At 54.4% G+C, this 14,391-nt stretch overlaps 1 protein-coding gene across 1 annotated transcript in view; it reads left to right on the forward strand.

Annotated features, from left to right (window-relative positions):
• Anks1a (ankyrin repeat and sterile alpha motif domain containing 1A) overlaps positions 1–14,391 on the forward strand; it is a 165,883-nt gene that overhangs the window by 141,290 nt on the left and 10,202 nt on the right. Inside the window, exons 13-14 of the mRNA XM_050139737.1 lie at positions 1,190–1,256; positions 5,727–5,833. Coding sequence (XP_049995694.1) covers positions 1,190–1,256; positions 5,727–5,833 — 174 coding nt within the window. The remainder of the gene's footprint in view (positions 1–1,189; positions 1,257–5,726; positions 5,834–14,391) is intronic.

Here is a 14,391-nt window from a genome sequence, read left to right on the forward strand (position 1 = left end):
CCCATACACAATAAAAATATTTTTTAAAGTTAAGTTTAGGCTTTAGTAGGCTGGAACCCTCCTAGGGGAACAGAGGACAGTGATCACAGCTGATTTCTCTTGCGCAGAGCATGGTATAGAGTTAATCCAGTCTCTGTGTATTTACATTCCAGACTTTAGAGGTTGATGGTCTTTTCCTGACTGTCTGGGTCATTTGCCTGTGCTACAGCACCTGAAATCATGTAGGGACACATGTGGGCAGCTGTTTACTCCAGGGGCAGTGCAGACCCACCCTGGAACCGCCTCACAAGCATACATCCCCACCACAGTCTGCTCCAAGGCTGCTTTACTTCACTGTGTCCCTGTGCTTTCTGACTGAACTCTAGCTGAGGATGTGAGCTGGACTGGCCTCAGGGAGAGAGAAGGCACTTAGTCTGTGCTCCCCTGGGTGTCAGCTGCACGCCCTGTCTGCCAGCTGGAGGCCAGCTGGGAGTTGTTTTTCTGATTGTCAGACCCAGGCTCCTTACTTGCACTTAGGGGAAGAGCATCCAAGCCTTGGTACAAAAGGTCCCTCTTTTCATGGCTTTGGAAGAAGCTGTGAATGAGCTCATTATCGCTGCAGCCCAAGAAAGGGGGACAGGCGATCCTTGTCTGGCTGTCTAGACCTACCCCTGGCCGAACACACTGGACTGAGGCGCAGATGGGGCAGCTTGATTCCAGCCCACAGTAAGCAAAGCCAGGTGCTGAGACAGGTGGTCTATACCAGGGGCTGTGCTGAGGCCATTTAGCTGCTTTGAGGCTCACTGTCTCTGCTGTGGTCCAGAGGAAGGTCAGTGTTGATGTCTGTTTTCCCCTAGTGCATGCAAAACTTCATCTAGCCTCCCATCCAGGGCTACACAACCCCCTCCCACACACACACCTCGGGGCTCGCAGTAATGGCCACCACTATCCGCATCGTGCTCACGGTCTGCCAAGCATGACTCTAGGTGCCTGGAGCATAACATAGAGCAAAGTTGGCACTGTGTCCTCTCAGGAAACCCCAGTTCTACCGACGAGCGGTGACTAGTGCAGACCACTAGGGGTCGCGTCTTCATCCTCAGTCCACACCCTCCTGCCTTAGACCTGGGAAGGTAGCTAGGTGGGGCTGGCCTTGAGCTGGCAATGCTGACCCCGAGTTGACCCCTCTTCTGCTCTCTTCCTTCTGTTTCAGATTGAGAAAATCATGAGCTCGATTGGAGAAGGAATTGACTTTTCTCAGGAACAGCAGAAGATCTCAGGTACTGTACTGCTCCCCACCTTGTAAAAACACAGGCCTCTCCCTGGCCCTGGCAGCCTCAGCTTCTCTGACCCAAAACAGACGTCTGTAGGAAAAAGGGGCCAGCCTGGGCCACGCCCTGCTCTGGACCTTATGGAGAAACGGCCCTGCATTCTGGGGGCAAGTGTATGGATTGAACGTGAGGCTGGCTGTGAAGAAAAGGGGTTGTAATGTGGCTGTCCGGTCGCTCACTGCTTCGGACTTCATCAGAATGGCCACACTGGGGTTACTTCCTGACGTGGCCCTGGCACCAGCTGGTCCTGAAAACATGGCCCCATGTGCCTTGTTTACCACTCTGGAGTCTGGGCTGGGTGAGTGTGCTCCCTGCCAGCACTTGTCAGAGTCTCCGGGAGGGGCTCTGTCTCTTCCCTTCCAGATCTCTCTCTCGTCTTCGCCCGTGTTACCCAGATCCCCACAGAACAGGCCACTCTGTTCATCCAAGCCACAGGGGTAAGGTCTGTCTTGCTTTTCCTTTTTGTGAAATGGGCCATCATGCCAGGTTTCTTTCTCAGAAGAGAGGTCCCTAAAGTGCCCCAGAGCCCTCCTTCAGACCCCAGAACTAGGCCATCTCGGAGGAGGCCCAGCCTCCCTTTCTGATGAGTGTGCCCCCTCTCCAGGGTTCCGTGCCTGCACCTCCTTTAGCACTGACCCAGCAGTCTTCCTGGCCCTTCCCAGTCTTAGACGTCTTTGCCCTGCCAAGAGGCCTGATGGAGGTGTGGCGGGTGCTGTGCACATTTGAGAAAGGAAATGGGCTTTGCTGGGCAGAGTCTGGGCTCCTGGAGCCGCACTGCCCTGAGTTCAAATCCTGGTTCTAAATACAGGCTCCAGGGCAAGTCATTCATTTCATCCTACCTGAGTGCCAGGCTCCTTCCAGCACCTCTTAGCCGCTTACCGCATAGTATACCCATCAGATACTCATGCACTTGAGTGAATGGAAGCCATGCCCATTTCTATGACACCCATGAACTCTGGGGACAGGGCACCTGCTCCCTGCCTCGGCTTCCTCTGCATTTAGCCTTGTTTCCTGAGGCCTCCTTCCCTGCAGGCCTCGGTTCCTGGGTTGTAGCAGAGGGACTGGGCAGGGTTTGGTCCTTGTCCATCTTGGATGACAGCTGGAGTTGACAGATGGTTTTTCAGCCATAGACCTTTCTCCAGTTGTTTGCACTCTGCCCGGCGGTTGCCCACACTTCCGGAGTAAACATGCTTGCTAGGGTCAGGTGTTCGTAGGGAATAGGTGTTTAGGATGGACAGGTAAACCCTCCTGCCACTCTCAAGGCTGTGCTCTGGGGCTGAGCTTAGCTGCAGCCACCTCTGCTTCCCTGTACCTCACCTAAGGATCAGGAGCCTGAGCCACGCTTGTCTAAGAGGCCGGAATCAGAAGTCAGGGCCTCCTAGGAAGGAGTCGGCACTGAGCTTCTCACCTTCTCCCCCACGCTGGGGAGTGGCGAGAGGGCTTCTCTTCCCTCGGGCTGTCCTGACCACAGCACCTGTTCCTGTGTGCATGCTTGCTTTGCTGAGCCACCTTCTACACCCCAGCTTAGGGACACCCAGGACAGGTGAAGAGCCCCAGGGCATGGGGTCTGACCCACTAACTGGACAAGAAGCCTGGAGAGGCTGGCTCAGGCCAAAGCAGAGTCATTGTGAATTTTGAGTGGTCAGGATCTGAGTGTATTAGGGTTCAGTTGTCAGCGAGAGTCAAAGAGGAGATTCCTGGGCTCTGGCACAAGCAGCTTGGGTGGAGGCACAGCCTCCAGCAGCATCAGGTCCCAAGCTAGTGACGTCTGGTCAGAGAGGCCAATTCTGCACAGGGCTCCCTCCTGAAGGGTTAGACTGGTTGGTGGATACCCAAGAGCCTGGGACTGTCCACACTGGAGCTAGATACCCAAATCCCCAAAAGACATGTCTTACAACTGCTTCGTGCCTCTGCCAGCTACCTGCAGTCCATCACACTAACAAAGACCTGCCCTGTAGAGACAATAGCCTGGCTTCCTTCTGTTTGTACTCCCCATCACTATTGAGTAGCTCCGAGTGTCGCCTCCAAGGGCCTGGTCCCTCTGGACACAATGCCCGTAATGACCTATTGAGATGCAGGTGCCATGTGGTTCCTGTCTATCTGTGACCTTTTCCCCCTCCCTGGCTGTCCCTTGCTGAGTGTCCTACTCTAGGTGTGTGCTCCCTTGCCTGGCCCCTGCGTCCTCATCTGAGGAGCAGCAGGTGCAGTAGCCTCGCTTTGCCGTTTTTTTGTGGTTTTTTTTTTTTGTTTTTTTTTTTTGGCTGAACAGGACAGTGTTTCCTAAAGGGACAAGTTAACTGTGGGTTGTGTCGCCCCTTGGTCCCCTCTCCTGGTTGTCCTCAAAACTGACAGCCCAAGTTACAGGCATGATTATTCTGTGCCTGTAAGAGTTTCCTGCCCCCCAAACTTGAGGTGCCTTCGTCTGCACCGCGGCATCGCTCCCAGGAAACCTGTCATCTCACTCTGGCTCCCTCAGCAGCAGCAGCTTCTGCTCCAGTGTCCGATCCCTGATGTATTTTCCTGAGCGTAGAAGGGGGAAGGGTGGGAGGGGAGGAAGGGGAGGGCCAGACACGAGAGTGAGCAAGGACTGAGGAGCCAGCAGCCGGCAGCCAGCAGTGTGGAGCCCCGGAGCCTGAGACAAAGCACTCTGCTGCGGCTCTAAGCGTGCACATCCACCGGCGGCAGCCTGGACCACAGCTGCCCAGCCCTGGGATTACAAACAGGAATGAATCAGCAGTGGGGGCCATACAAGCTCATGAGCATTCAAGAGCCTGCTGCGTAGGTTCCTGGAGCTGACTTTCCATTCAAGGGCAAGTCTAGGAGCCCCCAGACTCGGCATTTTGGAACACTGCTACAGCCTGCATCCAGAGACTACCCTGTCAACACCCACCATCTGTTCTGCGGAGGACAGGAGAGGAGTGACGGCTGCCACAGTTGGTCAGCAGGGTCCCTAAGACAAGCAAATTGGCATTGCCCTGCCTTGAAGGGCAGAGACTGCCAGTAACAGCAGAATGACTTTCACCGTGTCGAGAAGAGTCCCTGGGAGGTGATGTCTCTGTAGCTGCTGCTTCTTTCTCCTGCCTTGAAGCTCTCTCTTCCTCCCCTTCTTTATCTTTCTTTTACCCGTTCTTACTGCAAGAACCAAAGAAGTAAGGTGGGATATGTGAAGGCGTCCGGCTCAGAACATCTGAGGACTGCCGGGAAGGACTGAACTCTCGTCCTCCCTGCACTGCCACAGAGCACAGTGAATAACTGTTCCCCTTGTCTGTACGTCTGTGGAGATGGTGAGACCAGAGACCCCAGGAAGAAAGCTGTGTGTGAAAGCTGTGTGCGCCACACGGCCAGAGAGCAGCGCAGTGTAAATAGACGAGCTGCCGGCTCCTGACAGACAAGTGCCGCCTCCTTCTTTTATCTGCTTGGGTTTTGTCTTCTTTGACCAAGAACCGAACAGCCCGGCGGCTTTCCCCTACGCAGGCAGGCGGGTCACGGGAACCGCCACTGAAGACGGGGAGAATGAACGACACCGCACTCCCGGAAGCCAACCCAGACCAGGAAGGCAGCTTCTCACTCAGCGTCTCAGCCCCGGAGGCACCCAAGTTTGCTGGCCACACAGCCCGGTAGAAGACCATGCCATTGGCCCAGCAGAGCCACACCTGAGCCTGACTCCCACACTGCCCCCTGACTGTCCTGAGCTAGGAGCGCAAAGAGTTGGGGCCATGGTTTGCTTATTCCGGGACTGCTGGGGGACAACAAGTAAAAGTCCCTTCTCTCCCCCTGCCATGTTGCGTGCTGCTTGTGTTGCATGTGCTGGGCCCCTGTGAACAGCCGCCACTGCTTCCTTCCCGGAGCCCTCGCTGTGTGCCTGTGCCCCTCAGCTGCATGAAGACGCGCGTTCGCTCGCGCCTGACTGGTTTATGCTGCAAGGTCGCAGAGCTAGCCCCTCGCCAGAGCCCCACAGCAGCTCTAGAAGCTGCACAGAGAGGAGCGGCCAGGCTGTGGGCACTTAGGAGCGCTAGTGTCCCTCTAATGCCTGTGGGGACAGACTTTCTGCCATGCCTCTGTGTGGACACTGATTAGGAGTTGACCCAGAGACCGCTGGGGATTGGCTTCCCCAACCCCTAGGGCAAGATCGTGCATGTGCAGCCTCGGCCCTGGTCCCGGACAGCTCACACGGTGGGGTGTGAGTGGGCAGCAGCCGCCCGAGTTGGCCCGTGTACAGTACCAGGCAGCTCTGCCCTGCCTGCACGGAGGAGAGAGCAGGAGCTGCGTGCCTGCTCTCTCTGCTCTCTTGTCCATAGTCTGGCTGCTTTATGGTAATGACTATGATGTGGCAGTGCCATCTGTCTTCCTCTGAGTGCCGCTGCTACCGCCTTAATGGGTTTTCCCTTTTCAAGCGTCTGCCGATTCCTCTCTCGTCAGGTTCTCGGACGCTGGAGCAGAGCGTCGGGGAGTGGCTGGAGTCAGTCGGCCTGCAGCAGTATGAGAGCAAGTTGCTGCTGAATGGCTTTGATGACGTCCGCTTCCTGGTAAGTGCTTGCAGGCCATCTCAGTGGCCATGACTGCTGCTGCTTGTTGGACCCCGGCTTCCCAGACCTGAGCCAGCTGGAGTTTGAAAGAGCACGTAATCCCCTACACCAGGGAGGAGCTAGGAAGTCAGCAGAGTGCCTGATGCCAACTTTGCAGACACTCCTGGCCCCACTGTCTCTGTCCCATACCATTCGGGTGGAGCACTCTCCAAAGAATCCCTGCTTCTTAGACTGGATGCTTGGGCATCTTGGCCATCATGTGGAGCCAGTCCCCGACAGCTTTGGTGGACAGGACAGCCAGGTACCCCATGGGGACCCATGTCCCATCTCAGGTGGATGCCAGGAATTTCCTTGTTTTTCAGACCTTTGCTGTTGTCACTGAAGCAAAGGTCCCTGTCTCCTCAGCCAAGTGAGACAGAGGCCAGGGCCACGTGTGCCTGACCTCAGGCTGTCAGGGAAAGGCTGAATGTCAGTTTGGTTGCTTTTCCAAGGTTCAGTCTGCACTCAGAATACAAGGGGTCAATGGAATAACCAGGGCTTCTCCGCTCCCTGGGGAGTGGGGACTCAGCTTAGACTCCGGGTTTAGGAGTCAATGGTCCCACTGTTGTCTGTCTCCTAGAAACCTTGCCCAGTGTGTCTGTCCTTGTGGGTCATTCAAGGCAGTACCTGAGCCAAGGCATGCCCAGGAGCTGTGACATCACAGCAGCCATGATAGCCGATGTCGGCAGCTCACGTATGTGAGCTCTGTGACTTCCCAGCACTACGGTGTGTGCTGTTGTCGTCACCTGTTTCCCGTTACGTGGTTTGGCCAGGGCCGCACTGCTGGTAACTCGCCAAATGAAAATGTGTGCTTGGGAGTTAGCGGGCGAGAAGCCGCTCTCTGGACAGCGACGCCCGTTCTCTCGTTTTGGGGTGTGGCAGAACTATTTAGAAGCTGCACACCTTGGTGAGTGAGCAACCCCACTGCCCTGTTCCTCCCATTTAGTCCTGGGGCTTCAGACCGTCCCCTCGCAGTAGAGCTGTCGCTGTGTGCACTTGTCCTGCCCCCGTGTGAGGGCCATGTTTGTAGAGCTGGCACAGAGCCCCAGTGGGGTGGCAGGGTTTTCTCTGTCAGCCCAGGGTTTTGTGTCTTCGGGGGGTCTGCTTTGGTTTCCAGGGAAGACCTGGAGGGTGCGAGTCTGCAGTGAGCCAAGGTTGGGCTCTTTTTCAAACTTTAAAAGCTGCAGATTTATTTATTTATTTATTTATTTATTTATTTATTTATTTATTTATTTATTTATTATGTATACAATATTCTGTCTGTGTGCATGTCTGCTGGCCAGAAGAGGGCACCAGACCTCTTTACAGATGGTTGTGAGCCACCATGTGGTTGCTGGGAATTGAACTCAAGACCTCTGGAAGAGCAGGCAGTGCTCTTAACCACTGAGCCATCTCTCCAGCCCTAAAAGCTGCAGTTTTAAAATTGTTTTTTTTTCCCTTTGTAAAATTTAAGCTGTGTGGGTGTGTTACGGTTCCTGGGCTCTTGCTTCGGACTCACCACACTCTTTAGGGAAGGACCATGAACTAGGAAGGCGGTGGGTCTGTCAGTGGGAAGGACTGGCCCTGGCTGTGGGGTTTTGTGATCTTTCCTTCTAAGTCCTCCTTTCACTGTGCCACTGGAAGGTCAAACAAGAGTGGCTGAGATCTGCAGACCTCCCCAGTGCTCCAGGGGCTGAGCCTGCAGATTATGGGACACAGCTCCTAAATTTGGAAAGGGTTACTTCTCGAACCCTTGAGCAACCCCAGGGCTACCTGACCCTACCTAGAACCAAACCAGAAAACGCCTAGATAACATTTTTGGGGAAGCATGACCCTGAACCACATGCCCATATAAGGTGCAGAGTCTGTACCAGAAAGACCCTCCACCCTGTAGCCAACAGCTTGGGTCCTCCAGGGCAGAGCTCTTTGGCCTGGAGCATCCACAGGAGCGCCCACCCAGCAGTGGCCTGTGCACACCTGAGTTTAGTATGTTGCTTCAGGTACCTGGAGGGGCCTGAGTGGCGAACCCCATCCTGGGTAATTGTATGTTAACTGCCAGGTGAACTTGAGAATAAGTTTTAGCAGAGGCACGTTCCCATTCCGGAAACACTCACTAAGCACGTGGTCCTGGTGTACCCTGTCCAGTTTGGTTCACAGTAGGCTGTGAGTGTTTCACCTGGTTCTAAGATTCCCTGGAGATGTTTCTACCGGATGCAAAGTAGCTCCAGTAACCCCAGATCCAGACGTGTTGGGAACATCTGAACACATGTTTGCGTGTCAGGGTGCCTGTGAGCACGGTGGAGCTCTGTGCATGCTAAGTCGTGTTCCAGGCCCATCTACTTTCACCATGCCAGATCGTCTCTGCCCTGATGTCTTCAGTGGCGGAGGACCCAGTGCTCTGGCTGCTTTAATGCTCACATTCACACTGAGTCCTTATGCCTTCTGTCTGCCCCCCCAGCTTCACTTTGGGGCCACACAGAAGACTTATGTCCTCTAGACAACTGAAAGCTTCATGGTGGCTTTACAGGTTCTATGTTGTCTGGGCTCCTGCTCTTAGTCCTGACTGTTCCCATGGTGATTATGATGAATTTGGGCTAGCACTTTATGGCTTGAACCGCTTTCACACCCTTGCCTGTAGGCAGAAAGGGTCAAGCCAAGGCCACGAGAGCTACCCTGAGCTCTTGTGCTGATGGAGACTGATGCGGGGCTCAGCGCTAGGACCAGGAAACCAGGGAGTGTGGCTGCCCTGCCAGCCAGCAGCCACCACACTGCCTCATGGCCCTTTCATCTTCACCACAGACCATGTCCACAGGAAATGGGCTTTCCCAGGAGTAAGGAGCAAACACATTCAGTCAGTTCAGAAGGAGGCATTGATGCTGGCACACCTGTGCCTTCAAGCTTGCTGAGCCACAGTGACAGCCTCGTGGAGGTGCTGGTGGCATAAGTGATGGTAGCTCCGAAGCCAGAGGGTTGTGATGGATGTGAAAAGACGTAGGATCAAAGAATATCTGATAGAGGGAGACCATGTGGGGCTGTTGGGAGCGCACAAAGGGATGCATGACCCACTGTGCACGGGCGGTGTAAGGACTGCCAAGATACACCTGTGCTGCTCTCTGGGCGATTCGTCCTTTGGGGAGAATAATGGGTTTCCTCTGCCTTCTGCTGTGAATGGGGGTGAAGTTGGAACAGCAGATCCTGATGCAGACATCAAGCTCAGAAAGCAGTAGCATGGTGGAGCAGCCTCGTGCTAAGACCTGATGAAGGCTCTAGATGCTGTAGAGAGCCACGTTCTGCTGCACACAGCACCCAGGACCACAGGTGGGACAGTGGAGGACCAGAGCACTGAGAAGGTTACAGCAGAGACTAGTTCCAAACTTGGACCTGTGCTTACCGAGTCTAAAGGGGAAAGCAGGTGATGGGCCAGAGATTGCTGGCGGTAAGACAGGAAGCTGGCTTGAGAGCTGGGCCTGATGAGGCCAGAGGGTGAGCTGCACTTGACCCTGGAGTCGTGAAAGTCATGTGAGGTGCCTTGATGTCTCTGAACGCTGTGTTGAAGGGCCTTTGTCTTGTGGCTCCCACCAGGCAGAAGGCCTGCGTCCAGGTCCACCTTGGCCTCTAGAAGGTGGTTGAAAGTGTCAGGACATTCGGTGTGGAGTGTTAGGGTGGGAATGTGGCTCCATGTTGGTTAGAAGCAGACAGGATGGGAAGGAAGTTGCTACTTATGCTGCACCTGAGAGGCCTCCAGCTGCCCCCACTGCTTTCTTTCTCCACGGGATCTGCTGCAGGGCTGATAGGCTCCCATGGGGTTCCTGTCTGTTTTGAGGTTATTGGTCTTGACTCTCAGTACCACTTGACCAGGAGCCCCTTCTCTGTCACCCAAATCCCCAGGCTCTACGGTGCCGTCCTGTTCCACAGGCTGTTCCCTTCAAGCCACACTGCTTGACCCATGGGTCTCCTGCCCTGGCCCCTGTGCTCCCTATGGCCACTTCCTCTTTCTGTGCCTCCCCACTTACCTTTGTTGCTAGTCTGAGAACCACAGCCAACTGGAGCAGAGCTGCCCAGATGCTGCACAGCATCCAGCTTCTCGCCCTCCCCACTCGAGTCTCTGCACAGCACTTTGTGAGCCAACTGCTGGGCTACAATTTTCTCTGTCCCGTTGACATGGAGCCCAAAGCAGGAGGTTGGTGGAGATGAGGCGTAGACAGGCGCGTTCTCAGAAAAGCCTATGTCCTTTCTGGGCTACATCAGCCTTGCCATGTGAGAGCTAAACTCAGGTGCCCCAGGTACTGATGGTCCCTTGATCCAAGTTCCACCCACTCACCCTCCAAAAGGCTGATAAGAGAATTGAGGAGAATCTGTCTTCTCTGTGCTCTGCAGCCTGACCTGTGGTGGCACATGCTCATAGCACCTGCATGGGAAGGCCAGGTTGTGGTCACCATGAAGTAGCCAGGGAAAGCTCAGGAGAAAACTCACAGCTCTGCTTGGTTCAACAAGCTTAAGTGAAGAAAATGTATTCTCTAGATCCTTTCCAGTGACTCTGGACAGGGTGCTCCTCCTCCTCCTCCCCCCTGTTCATCCTGTGAGATGTTGTTTACCAGTGTCCTTCATGGCCCCATGCATTCGCATAAGCTCCAAAGGGAGCGTACCATTATTACCCTAGCTGGCGAGCAGCTGTTACTGCGTGGAGGCTGAGGGGCCATGGGGTGATGCATGCCCTCCTCTGGAGCAGAGCGGGCAGCAATGGCATCTGCATGGATTGAGCTGCTTTTGCCAACCAGTGCCTGCAGACACACGAGACTGAAACCAACCAACTCTCGGCTGACTCTGGCCCAGCAAACCTACGCTGCAGAAATGGGGAGAAAACCAGCACCTCTGCCTCTCCCAGATCAAAAGGACAGAGACAACAAGTCCTGCCTGGATAACCCCAGCACCTCCACAGTTCTTTCCACAAGGAGACAGTAAGATGATGTGCACTGTTCAAAGGTGTCTAAGGCCAGGCAGTGGCGGCACACACTTTTAATCCCAGCACTCTGAAGGCAGAAACAGGTGCATTACTGTGAGTTCCAGCTCAGTCTGGTCTACATAGAGTTCAGGCCAACCCCAGAAACACAGTGAGATCCTGTCTCAAAAACAGAACGGAGGGCAACAAAAATTAACTCACTGAGAAAAATATACCATCTTGAGGCAAAAAACAAAGGAAAAGAAAAATGATGGTGTCCCCTACCCTAGGGGACAGATAGACAAATGGCCTTCCCAATTGCTTTGTGCATCCTTCACTTTTGAAGTGTTCTGGAGTAAACCTGCATAAGTTTCCTACTGAGGAAAACACTTTCCTGATGTGGAGAAGGCAGGACTCCGTGCACACAAACCAGAGACAGATGGTAGAGGAGGGGCTCCCTGCTCTGCTCTTTCTGGTAGTGCTCTCTAGTGAGCGAGAGCCTCAGTCCTGGGAACAACCAGCCACAGCACAGCCCGTGGATGGGCTGAGTGCATCCTAGCCTCTCCACCCCTCCCATGGAGTAACCAGCTCTGGGGTCTCCTTTGCATTCTGCAGCTGATCCTGGCCCAAAGACCGGAAAGCAGCTGTCATTGCTTCCCTCCTGCCCGTCTCCTATCTGGAATGTTCCTTCATGGATGCTGCTCCTTAGATCCACAGAAGGGAAGGAGATCAGGGAGGTCACCCTCTAGTCTCGGACCTGATTGCTGGGGTGCTGCCTATGTGGCGTCTGGCAGAGCCCAGGACTGTGCCTCTTACCACGTCCCTCCTTTGGACTCAAGGAAGTGGTGGAATCCAGCCTTTCCTGCCTGCTGTGTGCAGCTGGGGAGCTCCCTCCCCTCAGCTGGGCTTCCCTGGAGCCCTAAACCTGGGAGGATAAGGTCTTTCAAATTGAGGTCTACACTCCCCAATGTACTTACCCCTGCAACCCCTCCCCTGGACTCAGCCTGGCTGCCTTGGTCTCTGAAATGTGTCTTTTACCCCACTGTGAAGGCATGCGTGGCTACGTGGCTCCTCACTAGGGTCAGCTGATGTCGGGAACACAGACAGATCGTGACTGGCGCTGCTTTTGGTGACAGCCTCATTCTTGGTCTAAGACCTGGTTCCTCTGCCCTGCTCTCTAGCCGTCCAGCCCTTGTCCACTGTTGCAGGGCCTTCTGCGCCCCCAGGATTTGCCTGACCGCCATTTGTTACCCTGTATTGTTTAGGCAATAAGAGAAGAAAGTGAGTGTCCAGCAGACAGAATATGCAGTCAGCCCTCTCTCACAGTGGGCTCAGCCATTGGTCAAGAGTGATGTAGCAACGTAGACACACAACAGTGCAGTAACAACTTGGCGTTGCACTATGCTGAGCTTTGTAAGTACTCTAGAGAGATAAACCGTAGGGAAGAAGGTGCAAGCTGAGTCAGGAGAGGGCCTGTCGGGGCAGCAGGATCCCCCGATCCATGCAAACACCATCCCCTTCCCATGGCATCTGAAGCTGCCAAGGTCCCAGGGAGAGAAAGGGACAGAGCAGGAACTGCTCTGGGAGCCATATTTCCCATTGTACCCTTCCTTCATTTGTTCCCCTCGTCTTCCTCAGAGCTTACAGCTCCTGACCCTGGACTAGGGTTTGATTCACATAGAGCTGGCAGAAGCGTGATGGAAGTGGCTGTTGGCCACGCTTCTGGAAGTTGGTGTTGGTTTATCTCACGTTCTTGCTTAGGTGTCGGTAGAGGGACAGTCTGGGTGTGTGGCCTTACCTATCAGCAGACTTTAGATGCAATCCTAAGCAGCTGCAGGGGGTGCATTCTGCAGCCCCACAGCAGCAAAGTCTAGAACAGAGCTCTCAAGCTGGTGATGTCCTCTGTAGGATCTTTGTCCCACACACAGGTGCTGAGGCGGAGGTGGGGCCCCCAAGCCATGGTCTGCATGCATTGCCCCAAGCTGCCTAACATGTCCAAGTGCACAGTGGGAGTGGATACCTGCTTTTCTAGATAGAATTCAGAAAGAAGCAGCCATTCTAGACCCACAGGACATAAGTCCAGTTCCAGGTAAAGCTCTAAAGAAACGCCTCTACCCGGAAGGGAAGACAACTGGCTCAAGGACATCGCCAGACACAAGAAAATGCCAGTGCTTAAAGAGTAACCCTAGAAGGGATTCCCATGCCAGACATTCAACACGTGCCACGGGAGCTGAGCCCTTTCAGGTGTAGAAAAGAAGGGCTTTACGGGAAGCCCGTAGGGACACTGGGAGAAGCAGGGCAGCTGCAGAAACAGCGGGGTGACCTAGAAGCTGGCCCCAGACTCTGCATGGCAGAAAGGAGGTGTGTCCTGTGGCCAAGGAGAAGTAACTAAACTAGCCTTCTCGGAGAGGTCTGTCTCCTCCCTGGAAAGCACACACAAGCCAAGCAAGGACAGAGAGAGCGCCTGTAACCCAGAAGGCTGTGTGCAGAGCAGGAAGACCATGAAGCAGGGACCCTGATGGATGCCTGAACAGAGAAGACATCAGCCTCGCTGGGACACCCAGCGCTGATGCGACACATCTGCCAGGACCTTAAATGTACACACTCTGTAATCAATCGGTGCCATCTGCAGCTCTGGCCTAGCAGAGCTTGGTGACTTGGGATTCTGGTGGTGCCATTTCTGAATGACCTGGAACAGGGCGTTCTTCCTCCAGCACTGGGAGTGGGCATGCCCTCACCCAGGGACTCCACTGGCTTCAGAGAAAAGCAGCCTGCATAAGTGGCCTAGCCTGGGTAATCAGAAGAACTAAGGAGAGGTGTCTGTGGGGCGGTGGTACCACACACCTTTAATCCCAGCACTCAGGACGCAGAGGCAGGTGGATGTCTTGGATGTCTTAGTTCAAGGCCAGCCTGGTCTACATAGTAAGTTCCAGGACAGCCAGGACTGTTACATAGAGAAACCTTGTCTTGGAGAAAGGAAAGGTGACAAGAGCCGTGCACCCTGGGTGTTGGGGTGGCGAGGACTGGCAGGTGTGTCATCCTCCAGGAACGGTTGACCCAAGAAGGTCGCTGTGGCAGAGCGGGCAGGAAGAGCTGGGGGGGGGGGGGGGTTATCAGTGAGCAGAGTGCTCGCCTGTCATACACAAGGCTCTGACCTCAGTCTCCAGCACCATGAAATCCTGGCATGGGGCTGTGCACCTGTAACCCCTTCACAGGGAGATGGAAGATCAAATATCTGAGGTCACAGTGAGCTGTGACTACATAAAATTTTATACTCTCACAATTGGACATGGTGGCACACGCCTTTAAATCCCAGCACTCAGGAGCAGAAGCAGGGGTGTCTCTTAGTTGCAGGCCAGAACTACACAGTGAGAGAAACCTGTCTCAAAAAACAATACAAGCCAGGTGGTGGCGGCGCACGGGCTTTAATCCCAGCACTCAGGAAGCAGAGACAGGCAGATCTCTGAGTTGGAGGACAGCCTGGTCTACAGAATGAGTTTCAGGACAAGCTCCAAAGCTACACAGAAACCCTGTCTCAACACCCCTCTCCCACTCCCAAAAAAACCCTTGTGTCTGTTACAATGGGACAGTCTCATGGGAT

This window comes from Alexandromys fortis, unplaced genomic scaffold (assembly GCF_014885135.2).
Source record: "Alexandromys fortis isolate MF-2015 unplaced genomic scaffold, M_Fortis_MF-2015_v1.1 scaffold_9, whole genome shotgun sequence".
Lineage (NCBI taxonomy): Eukaryota > Metazoa > Chordata > Mammalia > Rodentia > Cricetidae > Alexandromys > Alexandromys fortis.